This window comes from Sardina pilchardus, chromosome 16 (genome assembly GCF_963854185.1).
Source record: "Sardina pilchardus chromosome 16, fSarPil1.1, whole genome shotgun sequence".
Taxonomy (NCBI): domain Eukaryota; kingdom Metazoa; phylum Chordata; class Actinopteri; order Clupeiformes; family Clupeidae; genus Sardina; species Sardina pilchardus.
Window position 1 is genome coordinate 15,024,821 of NC_085009.1, and position 17,630 is coordinate 15,042,450.

The following is a 17,630-nucleotide window of genomic DNA, read 5'->3' on the forward strand; positions in this document are numbered from 1 at the left end:
CCTTGTGATCAGGCTCGTGATAGACGTCCTGAGAAAGAGCCCAGATTAAATTGCAAGAAGATATTTTCTGTTCCGAAAAAAAGTTATGGAATGGTAGCATTTTACTACAATGTTTGTTGTCACTGAACCTGTCAAATGTGGGCATTTGACAACCCCTCACTTGGGCATAATGCTTCTACTTACAAGTCACAGAATGATGGCAGGCAGCTTTTTCTAAGTAGCCTATGTGATATTGTCAAATTGTCATCCTATTCATTATATTTTTTCATCTTCATTGTGACAGTCAAATTAATAATGATAATAATAATAATAATAATGAAAAAAAAAAAAAAAAAAAACAGGAATTGCTCAGGAACTGTAGGATAGGTCATTGTATGCAGATCTTCTTGCAGATGCTGTTCTGCATGATATCCTGCACAGTATTGTTCATTTTGTTTACAGTGTTTACATAATTGCCTTAACTTACAACGTTAATGTGATATTCTATACATCTGAAAAGATTTAATTAATCAAAAAGTAGTGATAAAACATTATAGAAAGAGATTTAGAAAATACAGGTACTTGACCCAAACTTTATTTTAAAAAGGCAACAACACATTTATTACTTTATTTGTTGATATGGATGGACATTGGACACATAACATGTGATATTTCAATACTGTAATTTGCTCATAAAGTGCAGATGGGTAATCCTCAATAATGAAGTCTAGTTGTCTCATGAGTTTCTGTCTCCAACCACACAGCAGTGTTTTGTATTTGCAGGGCCTCTCTTCTCTTGATTAGTAGGTTGCACTGCTTAGTTTCTACAGTACAATTTGTAATGGAAAATGTTACTCTCAGAATTGGGCTGTTTTGTTACAGCATTTTGTTCAAGTATAGTCTGTATCTGGGGCATTCTATGAAACGGGTGCCTTTTCCACTAATATGCCGTTTTCAAAATATAACATTTACGTGGTAATATTTCAGATGTGAATGTAATGTCGGTCAACCTGGACACACGGAAATGGCCACGTAGTTGTGAAAAATGGTTAAAAAATAGTGGTACTCTTAAGAAAAGTATTTTCTTGCAGATCATGTCATCTACATCCTCTTTAGAAACTCACTTTGCTTCTAGTTTGCGTATCTCTTACTGTACGTACACACCACCGGCGACTTGAGCTTCCAAGAAGCTCTGGATCATATGGTACCCATTTCAGAATGACCCGTCTACTCTTTTACTACTGAGGATCAAAGGTAAAAGACCATTTTGAATACTTTTGTGCACATGTACTGTAGTTCCTCTATACTGGTCTCAATCAAAAAAGAATACCATACATAATACATCACAAAACGAATCCAATAATGGACCACAAATACATTTTAAGTTAGAAAGAATATGAACATAGGTCTGGGTCTATGTTCATCTTCTAGATTAATTCTGAAAGAGGCCATCATGGCTTTACACATTTTTCTTCTGTTTACTGACTAGAAATATTTTCTCACAATACAATCAGGTTGCAAATAAAGGCCACATATATTAACTGATAAACAAAGTGAAATGAATTGTAATTGGTTTATCAAAATTCCTCTGTACCCATAATGCAAATCCCCGAGAGTTTCCATGTGCATTGTCTTCTATGTTGTAGTTCTCCTATATTTTCGAATTGTTTTAAAACAATAAACAGACAGGAATGTATGCTTTTGGGGCATGTTTTAATACGCAACTAGTTTTGCAGAATCCTCTTTGAATGCCACTAAAGGTGCACACGAAGAGAAAACACCTCTCCCAAGGACAAAAGTCCTCTTCTATGATTATTACGGTCTGCAATTTGGATCCGCTCCCAAATTGTCCCCAAGTTTCATGAAAATCAGCATGGCGTGTTTGCATAATCCTCCTGACAGACAAACTAACAAACAAAACCATAACCGAAAGCGTCTCTGGCAGAGCTAATTAGATTAGACAGTACATGATCATAAGAAGGATAAATAAATACACCTGGTATTCCAAATAGCTGCCCGGATGATTTCCCCCTGCAGTTCTGTGGCCACATTGTACGATCCCATGGAAATGTAAGTAAAATACTTGCATGCATTCAAAGATAGTTAGTGTACCCATTTAAAACTGCTTATTGCTGCTTTAAATTAGGATGTACTAGGCGTAGCAAAATGAAGAGAATGTATGTTAAATGAATGCAAAGAAATTCATGCAAAAGTATGATGACATTAATGTAAAAGCATGACATGGCATTAATGTAAACGCCTGATATGCCATTAATGTCCTGTACTACTCTAAGCAATAATTGTAGAAACACAACCAGCCGGAGAGTAGAGGAATTTATCTGACTAGACGGCTGCAAAACAAATCACAGATTACGTAAAAAGACAACAAACAATGGTGTTGGTATTGATAATTCAGGTAAGGATGATGTCATGGTTTGGTTGATTAAAAAACAAAACAAAAATAAAAACATAAATAAAGAGCTTTGGCAGCCCTTAATACGACTGAGAGTTCTGCCTTTTGTAAAACCTATGGTTTGGGTGGGAAACTCTGTCTGAACCCCACTGGACACTGCTCCAAAGGACCACAGTTTTGTCTTTTAGAATGATTTCAGGCCACCGTCTCCTCTGTGTCCATAATATACTGAGATGCATTGTGGGGACTCCTCTCATAGCGGTCCATGACGTTGTGAAGCACAGATGAGATGAGGTGATAATTCCGTAGGGATCTGACCTCATCTCACCCATCACTTTCAATCCAGCGTATACAGTACATCCACATTCAGACTGCCTTATCACCCTACTCCAAACACTCCAAAAGGATTACAGCGGTCTCACAGATGAGCGAACCTCGGGGCTTGAGGCTTGTCCATTCCTTACACTCATTGAGTTCTCACAGGTAGACATTCACTTTGGCAGGCACCTGTTTGCAACCTGTGCTGGAAAACCGGTGTTGTTCACTGGATGTTGGACATATGGCTCTGCTCACCTCCTCAGCCACGTCCACGCGGTGGCATTCCCCTCGCTGGCACAACTCCCGCTGGGCACAGCGCTTCACATGGTGCTGGCACAATGGCAGGAAAGGCACGAAGCTGCTGATCAACTTCTGAGAAATGATCCTGGATTGGTAGAAGCCAGCTGAAAGGGGAACACAGTAATAATTTCAATCAATGTTTATAGACTTAAAAAGGTGAGTCACTAAAAATGCCATATACGGAGGAAATGCTATAGCATTACATCACATATCACTAGCATTGTGACTGTGGCCATTGATAAGTATAATAAATGGACTCAAACACTACAACTTGACAGTTGGTTTGTGGTGCGCCGAGTAAATCTTAGGTGCTGTTCTTATGGTCGCATCACAATTTCTATCACACACTTGCATACAAATAATTTACGCATTTCCGGTTACGCCCAAGTTACGAGTATTCTCACCTACGCACTCCAATCACACCCACACTGCTTAACCTTAAAATTAAGGCAGCCTTGTGATAGAGGTGTAGCCTGGCATAGCCCTCCGTAAGCTTTCACTCAAGTTTCATTTCCCTACGATATTAGTACGAGGGTTTGGTATGACCAGGCTAATAGAGGTGTTATATGTGTAAAATGGAAGCAGACTGAGTCACAACCACAGTCATCTATCGCAAAAAGGTGGAACATGGACTCACTTAAAATCCACAGAAATTTGACTTTGATTTCATAAAAACGTGTTGCCCACAATAGCATAATTTGTAAAGTGGTAAAACATGCACAATATTTGCAGCCTACAATCTGGAGAATGTTGGAATTGTGTGAGTTTTTTGCCCTTACTGTTGTTCGTGTTGAAGGCGGCATCAGCGAGGGGCTCCATCAGGTCCTGCAGTTGTATCTCCTCTCTGTCACGGCCCGCCTTGCGCATCTCCATGGCAACACTGTTAATAACCTCCTGCCCTGTAGAGCTGCAGAAAGTAAACACAGCCAGTTAGCTGGCTGAAATGTGGACCTACTTCAAAGTGACTATAAAACTAAACATATGACCATGCAAATTATTATTAGCTAGCTAATAATTACAAATGGTAAAAGCTAATGAAGCCAACAGTATTATTTTCTTGTTAAACAATAGTCAAGTATAAAATAAATAAATAATGATGTTATTAAAGAGCTCCTCAGAATTCTGTGGAAAGTTCCATTGAATTGACAAGGTATTTCCGGAGGTCTGATATTCTTTATAATTATCAATGGACAAAATGTATAACCCCTGACAGGCCGATTTTGCATAGTGTCTGCCCACAATTGAGGTACATTTGTACCATTAAAAACACTGAGCTTTTCCTATACCAAATTTTATTCAATACTTTGATGTTCTTTATTAAAAAGGACATGTGACTGACCTGATAAAAACATAGATGGCTTTGCGATAATTGGTTTGGTAGACGACATGTGATGGGCCAAGAAAGGGCTCAATAACATCAATCAACCCAGAGGGCATCCTCTCCATCTCGTCAAAAATAAAGATGGAGCGTGCGCAGGTAGTGAGGTTCCCCTCTATCCAGCGTTTTAGGTTAAACTGAGTGTGAAGGGGGGGAAAAGATTTACAATAACATTAATTACAATATTCATTATGAAACATTTACGCTAATTTGAACAGTAAGAAAATGATGCAGCATAAATCAAGCAATCTTTTCACTAATATTTAATATTTTTAACAGAGGAGATAAAAGTATTACCCTGTACTGATACAGCTTCTCAGGTAAAGGGAAGTGGAGAGTTGGCACAAACTGGTGGATGTAGGGGCTACCCATGGCCGTGCCATACAGATGTCTCGCCAGCATTGAACTGACAAGGCTCTTGCCTGTTCCTGATGCACCATGGAAGGAGAGAACCAGGGGTCGGTCGGGAGTTTCCTTTGATAGAAAATGTGATACTCCTTCTGAAACAATGTCCTGAGCCAGATGCTGCCCATACAAGTTCCTGTAGAGATCCCATTCTAGCCCTGGAATTACACAAACACAAATTTGTAGTTCCAGCAAAGCATGATTTCACGAAATAATACTACAAAACAAACTATGTGGCATTGACAGAGGCTGCTGTTGACATGTTTAGCAATTCAGTTGCTACACAATAGCATGTGTCAACCCTACACCCATAGACAGTCCTACACCCTGCACCCTAGCTGCCACATCCTGAATACGAACGCGGAATTTATGAATCAGAGTAGCATAGGTAGGATGAGTGTTTTAAAACTCAGCATATGGTCCTGACACTTCCAGTTTAACATGAAGTTGTCGGTTTCTCTCGAAGAACTATGTAGTTGTAAAAAAACATACAGAACAGGATTGAATGGTAACTCACTTCAGTCAACTTTGGCACTTCATAAATAGCAACCACTCCCCATTTTTGTTGTCAGTCGTATGCTAAGATCACTTACCTTGTATATTCGGTTTGTAGTCACATTCGCAATTGTCTGAGATCTTGCAATAAATTGTTTTCATCTCAAAACCACAAACCAAGGCATTGATATTGCACCATATCACCAATACTATAACGTTAAGGACACTTGGTATCCTCTGAACTGCTACTTCCATGTTATGGTTTTCGTAGACCAAGCAGCTATAACGTTAACCTCAATTTTGTTGTACTTCTAAGATCTTGTATGGAATTACAAGCAGTGGTGTAACCACCCAAGTCCATAGAGTCATTATAAAGTCTCTGGCTTCATTATAGAGTCTCTGGCTTCATTACGAAGTCTATATTCGTCAAGGATCATGGACGTTAACGTTAGCACAATTATTTCCATGTTATCCACTGAGCGGCATCTGAGTTTCCACCATAGGTTTCCACAAGAGACAGAGCGATTCCATATGGCATCATTGCAACGTTGCTTGCATGAAGACAAAGTCCTTTTCTCTCATCTGACTGAGCAATCTCTGATCTGATATTCAGTCTCTGATCATCAGAGCAGTGTGGCAAAGTACATGTCTGACGATAGCCAGCTAGCAACTTGCTGCTAGCCGTATGAACTTCCGGTCACATTTAGCCGACAATATACCAAAATAAAAGTCACCAGTTAGATTTAGTAATTCTATCTTATGCCTATAAAATACATACATAGACATATAATAACTACAGCCGAGTAATATCATATTATACAAAATAGCAACCCTGTACTATTAAAACATTACAGGCAAACATTGGGTGTAAAACCATTTTTTACCATTCAATGTTTAAATGTGTTTGAGGACGCTTTAGATTTGGGTCCAAGTTACCACGATAAAGTCACAACGTCAGACCTGGTCAAATTGATCCCATTTCCACCCCATACAGAAGAAATGTAATGCTGATGGTTAGATGTAGTTTCTTTAATCAAGGCCTATGATAGTCTTTACATTGACAACTGTGCACAGTGTGAGGGATGGAATGAATGGGGGTTTAGACATCAAACATCAAAGTTTGTGCCTGTGCTGAGCTAAACAAATGTTTTGATCTCGTTACCAGCATGTAGGCTACGTAGAGAAACCATAGACTGTATATATAGACCTGGACAGTGTGGCTGCATTCAGCAGTGTTCTATGGAATTGAAGCAACCGCGGCGACGCCATCTTGCAGCCAGTTTGAAGTACGCTTGCGCAGTAGGATTGGACGCATGCGCAGTGATGAGGAGGTCGGAGCAGACACGCCCACACAACGAGTGAAACACGCCCCTCACCGCACCGCGTCGACGCGCTGGCTGAGAAGCTACGGTATCGTTGACAGTTCGTTCGTGTGCCTAGGTTTACGTTGGTGAACTTTCTCTGGTAAGTGTAACGTATGTAACACAAACCTCTTGTCTGTTAGTGAAATACACAGCTTATATTTTATATTGTAGCCACCAGTTTACTAGCTAATAACTTCATTTAAATAACGTAGGCTATGTTAGGCTATATTAACGTTGTCAGCTCAAAAGCCTTGCCAAGCACATCAGACATTAGCAGCTAGCTGCTATCGTTTACGTTAGCATAGAAGCTAACGTTAGTAGCGATAGCTAGTTGGTTAAGTTAAGACTAACGTTAGCACACAGACGCTGACAATGTTATGTTTGGCTCGGCCTATTTTGTTTTGCCGTTATCAAAAGGCTGTTTTAATATGCCACCTCAACATGGAGAGTGAATCTATGTGTTTGGCGTAGCTGCTAGTTAATTTTAAACACAGCCTGCCTGTTGTCGTGCCCATTGGCAGAGTAATGAAATGTCCGCATTGAAAAACAAACGAATACGTTACTGCTAGTTTTGCATGCTTAGTATGCTTACCAGTATGTGTTAACAGTAAAGGATCAGCTATAAAACTTTGCCTTTTCTTGTAGGTGGCATTTCCCATGTCCTTTCTCCAGTCCCCGGACGTCCATCTCATCCACTTTGACAGGAACAACCTCAGACATGTCGAGCGTGATATTGAAAGGTGTAGATTGCCTGAACAGTGTAGGACACTTGCTATGTTCATGATCATGAACATATTGTATCATATTTTAAACTTGCAGTATATCCCTGAACTCAAACTTAAACTATTCTCATTTGCCCTCATTGTAAAGGTTGCTGGACTCTGTGTGCATTGGAAACTGACAATAAAAATGAAAAACTTAATGTTTACTTGCTATCAAAACCATTGTTATTCAAACGTTGACATGGTCACATTATATATGGGTCATGGTTATAGAATTTAACATGATATAACATGAACAAGTTCAAATTACCAGTAAACAGTTTTAAATGGTTGGTAAGCCTACATTAAGCAAAAATAATGATGATACAAAATATCCACAAATGACCATGTTTTATTGTGTTTGCCAAGGGGTGAGGGGGGGTTAGTCATTAACTTAGAGAGATTTCAGCTCTGGTGGCAGCAGCGTTGTACACCTTCAGCTCTGGCGATGGTGGCGTAGACCTTCAGCTCTGGTGATGGTGGTGGTGTAGACCTTCAGCTCTGGTGATGGTGGTGGTGTAGACCTTCAGCTCTGGCGATGGTGGTGGTGTAGACCTTCAGCTCTGGCGATGGTGGCGTGGACCTTCAGCTCTGGTGATGGCGGTGGTGGTGCAGGAGGGAGGCGGAAGACAAAATACCCCCTTCCTGCACCACCACCGCCATGTGAAAAAACATACATAAAATCAAAACTTCCAGGAGGTATTACAGTTGTATAGCATTACAGACAACATAAAAAAAAGTTCTAAGTTTGTGTTATGCCATGAAACTTACTTTACACGTCTTACTTTCTCATCCTCTTTTAATATTTCTCCACAATCTCAACCATGACATCATTCTTTCGTTTTAATGTCTTGGGTGACACAAAAATGTAACTGCTCACTACTGACAAGCCACATTTTGATCTGATGTATTAGCAGCCACCATTTCACATTCCTTCTCATTTGCAGCACTTGACAAAGAAAGGATAAGAAAATAACCACTTGCCTTTCTACTAGCAGGTCTCTTCACCAGGTGGTCAGGAAGGGAGAACACAGTTGGTACTGCAGTGCAAGTCAGACGATTCCCCTTAACATAATGAATTGGGTATTCATGAAATGGGTTGAGTTGGAATTTACATCACCACACAGTGTTGGTCAGGAAAATGATTGGCTTACATAGGTATCAATGGTGAATTCATGGTCTTCAAAATGAAGACTACAGAGATGAGATGACTTGCTGGGCTCCCAGTCTTGTCGTCTTATGTTCACCAGCCATCGTCTCAGTCTGTCTGCATGCTGCACACCTAAAGGAAAACTGTAAAAAAAAAAAAAAAAACATTCATATGTCAAGCGGTTGTGAAGGGGCATAGTGTATTTATTACAACCATTACATATGCCTGACATTCTGTATACAAAGGCCAAAAACATTTAACTCATAATGCCTCCGAGCTGCTGATGACTGGGGCTGTAATGCCATGCTTTGATGTCTGGCGAGGCTGCTGGTTAATCCGTTCACATTTATTAATTCAGTCAGTCGTTGTATGACATTCATTTGACTACTACTAGGCTATACGTTCAAGAAACGTAGCTACGGAATCGCTGAATGCCGAGGTAGCACAGCTACATTAACTCGGTAGCATAAAGTTAGCTAAGTTAGACAGCCTTCATCGGAAAAACGGCTGTCATAACCATAGGGTCATTACATAGTGTTAACATATTTAATCTCATTAAATATAACCAAGAACTATTAATGTTAAAGTTTGCAATACACCACGTACACGGCTTCGTCTAAGAACTATCACAACATTGTTAAATAAACGAGCAGCTAAACTGACAACAAGGCTAAGATAAATACCTGGTAACGTAATGTAGCTAGCACCCGGTAACCTAACGTCAGCTAACTGGACCGCTATTCCTGGCACAATCAGACACATTGATATACTAATAACTACAACCATTCTTGTACCTAATCCTTTTAAGGATGTCTGACACAGATGACTGTAAAATTAAATTACCTTGCTAAAGTAAACGGCTAAGCGATCCCTAGAAGACTTCATAGCCTACATACTGTAAGTTAGCAAGCTAATATTAAGTTAATATTCACTTACCGAAAAAAACTGCACAGAGCTTCTCTGGGATGGCCCGTTAGTACAACCAACAGCACAGCACGACATGACTGTCAATGTATAAAGTGTAATAACAGCAAATAAAACAAATATGATAAGTTGCCTGACGAACGAACACCACCACAGCTGAGCCTACAGCTACTCCACGGACTGAACGGCTGCAAGCGGCTGACGCTGCGGTCACGCACTGTCAATCAACGCCCGTTTTAGATTTGTTGAAATAACTTTAAAAAAAATAATTTCACAGAGAAAAGAAAAATGGTGTGTATTGAAGCACATTGAAAACTGTTTTTTCGAATAACTTGTTGTAAATATAACATTAGTTTTAGGTGAGAAAAGTGACACGGAAAGTTGGCTACTTGGCCATTGAAATACATGGGGATGGGCGGAGCTACGAATTGTACTGCAGCCAGCCACCAGGGGGCTCTGGACTAGCGGTTGCTTCAATTCCAACGGACGACACACTGTCCAGGTCTATATATACAGTCTATGAGAGAAACAGTCATCTAGGCAGCCTTTCCGGTTCCTTGCATGTCATTCCTGCTGCTGCCCGAGGGCCTACTCACACATCATGAAACATTAATTCCTCTTTCATCAAGCATCTTCCTTCATATTTTGTAAAAAAAAAAAAAAGTGTTATTATGGTTGTTGTTGGACACTAGTTCTAGTTCTATTCCTTTTTTCTTTTCTTTTCTTTTCTTTCCCATGGCTACGTCATGGCTTGTAACCCTTAGCAACGTTGTCATGTGTACAAGTCAGAGAGAACTTCAGAGTTGCTGTCGAGGATGGCTCCAAATAAGAAGAACGGCAAGAAGAACGGAGATAAACCAACAAAGAAGGAAACCATGGGATTTTTTGACAAGTCTTTGGATGATGCTCCAATAGAAGGAGGCAAAGAGTTCTATCGCGCTCAAATAAGAGACCTAGAAGAACGACTGGAAAAGTATGCTGTGATTTTCTTTTCATCTGTAAATTAGGCTAGTTGGGCCCTACTGTTAACATGGCGTAAAGTTGAGAAACTCCTGTGAAAATCGATAACGTTACCCAACAAACGCAACGTTCAGTCTCATTTTCCATGGGTTTAGGTGAAATATCCAAAACACGTTATTCTACCGTTTCCAGTTCACTTTCAACCATAGACTAGTCTAGTGGCACCTGTTGGCATGCTGACTGCAGGAATGTCTTCCAATGGACATTCCTGCAGTCAGCATGCAAACAGGTGCCACTATAGTGCTTTTCTCATTTTCATACATCTTTGTTTTTTTTTGCATTAGGCTATTGATATTGCATTGACATTATTGTTTATTATTGTTATCTCCCTTATTGTATTGATTTATTTGCAAGTGGCATAAATAACTATCTTAATGTTTCAGAACTTCTGCAATGATTAGTTGATGAAAATGTATGAATTATACCAGAGAGGGTTAAAGCGGATCTTTGATTATACTATGGAACTTAAAAAGAATCAGTTGTGAGATAAACATTCTGACTAGCCTTTCTTATTATTTCACTGGCTTCAGCACCCCACACACAACTACCACAACACATCCAAGTATTGACTATTGGTGATAGTGAAAGTCTTCTTACCACACACACACACACCCACCCACCCACACACACACACACACACACACACACACACACACATGCACACACACTCTCTCTCTCTCTCTCTCTCTCTCTCTCTCTCTCTCTCTCTCTCTCTCTCTCTCTCTCTCTCTCTCTCTCTCTCTCTCTCACACACACACACACAGTGCACGCGCGCACACACACACATACATTTTTTTTGTAGTCTTAGTTGTCCATTGTTTTAGTCTGGTGTTTACAAAGAGTTTGGTGTTTATACACGGTCCTGGCTCTGTGAATAGGAAACAAACTGACTCAGAACAAGCCATAAATTGTTCTGGACAATAAACTTTTCAGGAGCAGTGTCATTTGATTGACTTCTGCTCAGATAGCAACAACCTTTCACCAGAAACGTGGATAGGACCTTTCCCCCAATTAGTATAGTAATAGCATTGTATGTTACTGGTAGACAGTATTCTGATGCTGATTTGCATCAGAATATTGCGACAAGGTCATCTGATTTAATTTTAACAGCTCCACATATTTTGTTTCTTTCCTTAGGTACCAGCATAAATGTGATGATTTGGAGGTTCGAGAGAAAGATTTCTCCTCAAAATATAGTCATGCAGAGAAAGAAAAGAGAGACATGGTCCTTTACTTGAAACGAGCTGTGGCACAGAAGGAGGATGAACTGTCTGATCTCTCTGAACGACTGATTTCCCTCAACCAAGCCAAGGATGCAGAGAAGGAGACCTTTGAGCTGCAACTGAGTCAACTTCGTCAAGAATTCCAGGAGGTCAAAGATAAACTTACTTCAGAGAACATGGCCCTTGGTAAAGCTCTATCGATTCAGAGATGGCAGACTCTTTGCTGTCTCAGGAATGTAGTAAGCTGACACATATATCCAGAGTAACTCATAAAACACAGAATAAATACAGAACAATTTCATAAATGGATATACAACACCATATTTAATCATATAAACGATGAGAAGAACACTCATATAATTATAATTATGATAATTGTTGGGGGGGGGGGGGGGGGTTCAAAGTGCAGGTCTCGACTGATGTCAAATGGTATTTATCAATTGACAGATTAGGTCAGCCACAAGTTTGTAATGTTAAACGTGATGTGAATTTCTTCCACAGTGTAAATGTTTGTATTTTTTGGCTCCACACAGAGCATGCATTGAATCAAGTTTCCATGTGTGCTATTTCTATCGTAGCTGGAAAGCTGGCGGCACTGGAGGAGTTCCGGGCCCAGAAAGAGGACCTGGTGGTACAGGTAACCTCCCTGGAGGGCCAGCTGGAGGGTCAAAAGCAGGAGCACCAGGCAATCATCTACAACTTGGAAAGAAAGTCTGTGCTGGACAATGACAGGTTGAGACTTTTTTTTTTTTTTTTTTTTTTTTTTTTAATCAAAATGGAAATGGCATTCAAAATATGCACTTTCATGGGGGGTATTCTAAGTTCATGGTTTAATGACAAACCTGGGTAAGTTAACTCAACAAGAGGGCGAATTTTGTTAGGAGAATAAAACCGTACAGCTTTTCTATTACGAGGTTGACCACTAACTCCGAGTTAACTTACCCAGGTTTGTCACTAAACCACATACTTGGAATACCCCCATGAGCAGTACATGATGTTTGTTTCGAGTGTTTACCTTGAATGTTTATACCAGTGAATGTTCTTGTGACGCCCATAAATTAAGGTAAGTCACTGAGCAGTTGAATGGAGAAGTAAAGTAAATTAAGCCTAAAACCGGAATGTGGTTTCAGGCTGAAGAAGGAGATGCAGCAGCACGTCGCAGCCGTGGCAGCGGAGTTTAGACGTGTCTCCGACAGGAAGATGCCAGAGACCACTATGAGGGCCATCTATGAGAATGTGTCAGTGACAGCGCAGCTCAAGCAGCTCTCAGACAAGAGCAAGGACCTGTTGGACGAGAATGAGGCGCTGAGGGAAAAGGAGAAAACACTCCAGCGGGAAGTGAAGGTGCTTGAGCCGCTTCTTGAGGAGATGACGAGGAAGAGTCTGACCAACGCAAAGGTATGACAAGGTCTAATCAACTGATGAGGTCTAATGTCATTCTTTCCTTAATGCTTATTTCTTAGGGCTGTAGACAACAATAAGAACAATATCTTGGTGAAACCAAACAAAACTTAATCAAGCTTAAGCTTTAGCACATTGATTTAAAAATGAAATGCTAACACTCTTATATAGGTCATTTTCTCCATCTTTATTTGGCCCTAGAATATCATGAAGTTACTATCACAATTATAAGGAACATAAATGCCTCATCTTTTATTCTGATAGCCTACAGTAGTATTTGTTATTATTATTGTTATGAACAATAAATTATGCTGTTTACTTTGTTACTTTGTTGTTAAAATGTCTTTGTTATTTTAACAATGCAATTGTCTTTGGTTATACTGTAGGTGGTCTATCAGCTCAAAGAAAAGTGTAAACAGATGAATGCTGAGGTGGCGGCAGCTGAGAGAATCCACCAGGAGAATGAGCAATTGCAAAATGATCATTCTACCTTACAAAATGAGATGAAACTCTTAAGGTATGATCTGAAATCATATCCGTACTTGACGCGGGGGTCCTGTTTTTATTGGTGTTCCTGGCTGTTCCATAAGGGTGTAGGTCTTCACTGATCTCTGGAATTGATTTGAATACAATTCAAGGTTAATGATTAAACCATAGAAGAACATAGATTATTCATGCATCAACCAATTTCCCCTTCAGACTATAAATACATATTCTCAAAAATGGGTGGCATTGCATAAGAGTCATCTCCTTTTTCAAATAATATTACAGTCTCCCCACATGGCACTCCTGGTAGATGAGTAAGCAATGTTATATACAGTATATTCACCTTTTAGTGAATTAACTTTATACACTAAGGAAAATTTAACACACGCACATGTCATCATACATACTGTACCTAAATTTGGGCTACTGTCAAGACTTGACTGTTTTGTCAATGACTGTAATTGACAATATGATTCAAAACCCTGTTCTGTATTTGTGCGCATGCATGTGTGTGTGTAGACAGAATCTAACTACAGGACAGAAGTCATATGAGGAGTGCCACGCTGAGGCAGACAAACTGTCTAAGGAGCTCGCTCTGGAACGGACACTCCGGGAACAACTGGAGAATATTTTGCAAGATGCTGCTACAGCGTTGAAAGACATCTTAAAGGTATTACCAGACTTAATGAATAATGATGGTTGATATAAGGTGTTATGTATAATATACTGTATACAGCTCTTTCCCCTAAGTGTATGTGAATGAATAGTAATCATTTTAGAATGATTGACCAGAGCTCACAAACACACTACTTCCTCAGACTACCTATCATGAAGGGATGAATAATCATAATCAGAGAATGAGAGAGCTTTATGACTATTGCTTAAGGCATAGTTGTTTATAAACATGTTTTTATAAACGTTAACTTTATGGTTGAATTTGGTTTAGAAACACCACATTTACATTTATTAGAAACACACAATTTAAGACAATGCAACTTAATCAATGGTGCGCATAGTCATTACATCGCTGTTACCTCTAAAACCTGACAGGAGGTACCACAGATGGATGACTCGGAGGTGAAGGCTCTGGCTCGCCGCAGCCAGATGCTGCAGAAACTACTGGCTGTGCTGGACAGTGCCGCAGCGCTGGGGAGAGGCCCTGTCCTCTCAGAGTTCCTCAGAGACGGAAAAGATATCCATCAGCTTGAGCCAGGCATTGCAAGGTAGTCTGGCCATCTATTAATTAAGCAATATGGCACTGTGAAAGTAGTGTTGCTAACAGATGTTGCCATGGCTGTGATTCGGCCGTAGGCCCGAGTTATGAATGATTGATGATTAATTAGTCAATGATTACCCAGATAAACCACAATATCAAAGAGCCAGGCTCATCAGTATGGCAGGTAGAGCGCATCCTCTACTAATTTTACTGTTCAGTCATAAGCCTCTGAGAGGGCTTTGTGCAGTCCTTTGGCAGGGGGACCATAGACCACTTCAGTTAATGGCTTTCCTTAACCGTAAGCTTCTGCCGAGGGACTGTTGTCACTCTATGAGGGAAAAGAAATGCCTGGCCATTAAGTGGGTTTGAGTTCATTTAAATATAATTTGGTGGGGCTTAAATTTGTGTTAGAGACTGCCTGGCCACAGGGCGTTGCTTTGGCTGGAGTGGATGGACTTCAGTTTGGTGAACTGATATGGAATGGCCCTGTATCAAACGGCAACTCTGTGCCAGTGATTAATAGGGCCAGTGCACATATTCTATCATAAAAACCTTAATATACTTTGATAGACGGCCTTATCATAGCTCAGACTGCATGACGATTACCCACATTTACTCTGCTCTTTGATGTCTGCAGGCAGGGTTTTTTCTCTCCTCAGTTAAAGGCTACTCCTTGCTTCTCCCACTTCAAGACCGGTGACCTTGGTATTGTTCCAGCGCTCAAAAGTAATCCCTGCTCCTCAAAAATGGATTCTCTCCCCAAGACCACTCCCTCGTCCCTGCCCAAGTGAGTTGTGTGAATAAACTGCAAAGGTTCAGCCTGGCGCTCAGGTAGAGATAAAGTTTGTGAACGGTGCTCTTGGGGTTGGAGAACATTCCAATGATACAAAGAATTCTTAAAAATTGCACAAGCCAACATGTTCCGACCCAAAGTGGTCTTCTTCAGGACAATGCCAAAAGTGAGTTGTGTGAATATATGAAATATAGGCAAAACTAAACAGTGTTTATTTACATGAGACAATGCAAAGAGTGCTGAGTAGTAGAGGATCATCAACAGTAACTAGATGAGACATGGGAATAAAAAAACACAGCACTCTTCCACTGAATTGATACCACATGTAGTAGAAAGTGGTATTACAAGAATTTCCACCTGACACAAGCTGGTTTGCATTCTATCTTCAGTAGATATCCGGGCAACACAGACCATAGGCATGACATTACATAAAAACAGTTGTTTCTTGTTTCTTCCTGACCCACACACCCAAGATGTGTTTACCTGGTGTCAAGCCCTGATAATAAATTGACCTTCATATTCATATTCCTACTGCCCACATTTTTAAAAATAACTTGTTCACAACAGGTTTTAACACATACCCATTATGTTTCATATAGATATTGTTCATCAAGGGTTAGGTTAGAGTCAAAAGTCTGCATGCATCCAAAGTACAAAGTAACAATGTAGCTTGCCAAATTTCATGACATACGCTGTACTATGCCATTTGAAAGTTTGTGAACCATAAAAATATGTGATGCCATCTGGGAAACCCATCATATGGTGCAATTTTACCAACGTATGATTCCATCTGATACCATCTTAGCAACATCCAAGATTTTGGGAGGATAGTATCCAGGATTTTAGGACAGTGTCGAGAATGTACAGTATCAATTGGCGCTGTGTGACAATAGCTGCCCCCCCCCCCCCCATCAGTTGGTTTGATTGGTCTGAAAATTGTGTAATGTCACTTTGTATCAGGAAAAAACAGGAGTGTAAGAAAAAGGGATTCCAAGAGCAGCTGTGCAAAGGCTCCTCTCAAGTCTAACTCCAGAGGGTTTCGTGGCACCACAAATCACTACTGGTAACAAGATCTTCATCAGGTCCAGCACAGTGATGCTTTTCAGAGGACCTCCAATGTGCTCTGATACATATCTCAACAGACATGAAACCAAGACACTGAAATACAATATTTTGAACGGCATGTTACTTGTTCATTGTCTTGTTTTACACCTACTGTAACAGTTCATTAATAATAGCCTGAATTCATGACTTAATTAAGACCTACTTCTTTCCTTCCTTTGTCCAGTGTTTTTGCAGGCAGTCACATACTTCTGTTTCCCTCAGTCACTTCCTGTCCAAACACTGGTACTGGTACAAATACTGTTGCTTCTTAATTACTTAAACATGCATAGTGGCGTCTCCTAAGGATTCTGTTCGTGTTGCACAGCACTTGTAATGACGTTTTGAGCCTGTTAAAAGGTACAATGGGCTATTTGCACGTACGGCTCGTTTGTTTTTCGGTGGAGCCAGGTGTGTTTGAACCTGCCGCTATATTTAATGTAATTAGTTTCGTGCAATTAGCCCATGGCTTTGTAACCGCCTCGCTGCACTAGCAGGACAACTCAAGCTATGTACAGTAGGTTAAAAATTATTAATAATTTAAAAAGTCCCTGATTAAAGTCCCTTTAAGCCTGACATCTGAGTCCAGCTTTGTTGGTCCAACTGTTGTGAAATAGTCCTGGTCTCCAATTGCAATTCAACTTCCGATATCAAAATACTGTTCTTCTCAATCTATTATCTCACCTTATTTCATAATTAATGAAATTTATTTTAATTTGTTAATTAAACCACGTGGAATACTTATTTCCAATGCACAATGCAGCTCATATTGATGCTTATGATTACGTACATTTGACAAAATGCTCACTTTTTACACTTCAATACTATATGAGACTATATAGCTACACAGCCTCATATACCCAGTCACCTTACACCACCAAAATGATGTCCATAGAAACGTGT

General features: G+C 40.1%; 2 protein-coding genes and 1 long non-coding RNA gene across 5 annotated transcripts; 1 reads left to right on the plus strand and 2 right to left on the minus strand.

Moving 5' to 3' along the window:
- Nucleotides 1-558: 558 nt before the first annotated feature.
- Nucleotides 559-5,977, minus strand: tor2a (torsin family 2, member A). Its single transcript, XM_062516815.1, has 5 exons — nt 5,387-5,977; nt 4,686-4,951; nt 4,350-4,525; nt 3,790-3,917; nt 559-3,114 (listed from the first exon to the last, which is right to left on the minus strand). The coding sequence occupies exons 1-5, from the start codon at nt 5,541-5,543 to the stop codon at nt 2,870-2,872; spliced, it is 972 nt and encodes a 323-aa protein (XP_062372799.1). The 5' UTR covers nt 5,544-5,977; the 3' UTR covers nt 559-2,869.
- A 2,111-nt stretch (nt 5,978-8,088) lies between these two features.
- LOC134059968 (uncharacterized) lies at nt 8,089-9,642 on the minus strand. Of its 2 annotated transcripts, none has more exons than XR_009935101.1 (3): nt 9,500-9,642; nt 8,568-8,687; nt 8,089-8,478 (listed from the first exon to the last, which is right to left on the minus strand). It is a non-coding gene; the product is annotated as an uncharacterized LOC134059968 (long non-coding RNA). The 2 variants fall into 2 exon arrangements; XR_009935100.1 differs by having other exon boundaries at nt 8,568-8,706.
- A 646-nt stretch (nt 9,643-10,288) lies between these two features.
- Nucleotides 10,289-16,831, plus strand: cfap157 (cilia and flagella associated protein 157). Of its 2 annotated transcripts, XM_062516540.1 has the most exons (9): nt 10,289-10,460; nt 11,645-11,916; nt 12,309-12,462; nt 12,861-13,128; nt 13,518-13,648; nt 14,137-14,287; nt 14,668-14,840; nt 15,471-15,620; nt 16,587-16,831. In XM_062516540.1, the coding sequence occupies exons 1-9, from the start codon at nt 10,303-10,305 to the stop codon at nt 16,651-16,653; spliced, it is 1,524 nt and encodes a 507-aa protein (XP_062372524.1). In that variant the 5' UTR covers nt 10,289-10,302; the 3' UTR covers nt 16,654-16,831. The 2 variants fall into 2 exon arrangements, with proteins under 2 accessions (XP_062372524.1, XP_062372525.1); XM_062516541.1 differs by lacking the exon at nt 16,587-16,831 and having other exon boundaries at nt 15,493-15,617.
- The last annotated feature ends 799 nt before the right edge of the window (nt 16,832-17,630 follow it).

Coding starts and splice junctions, on each gene's coding strand:
- tor2a (XM_062516815.1), bottom strand. CDS start 5,543: ATGGAAGTAGCAGTTCAGAGGATACCAAGTGTCCTTAACGTTATAGTA. Junction 4,526..4,685: donor AGAAGCTGTATCAGTACAGG/GTAATACTTTTA, acceptor CTTCACACTCAG/TTTAACCTAAAACGCTGGAT. Junction 3,918..4,349: donor GCCATCTATGTTTTTATCAG/GTCAGTCACATG, acceptor TACTTTCTGCAG/CTCTACAGGGCAGGAGGTTA.
- cfap157 (XM_062516540.1), top strand. CDS start 10,303: ATGGCTCCAAATAAGAAGAACGGCAAGAAGAACGGAGATAAACCAACA. Junction 11,917..12,308: donor TTCAGAGAACATGGCCCTTG/GTAAAGCTCTAT, acceptor TTTCTATCGTAG/CTGGAAAGCTGGCGGCACTG. Junction 15,621..16,586: donor ACTCCCTCGTCCCTGCCCAA/GTGAGTTGTGTG, acceptor ACTTTGTATCAG/GAAAAAACAGGAGTGTAAGA.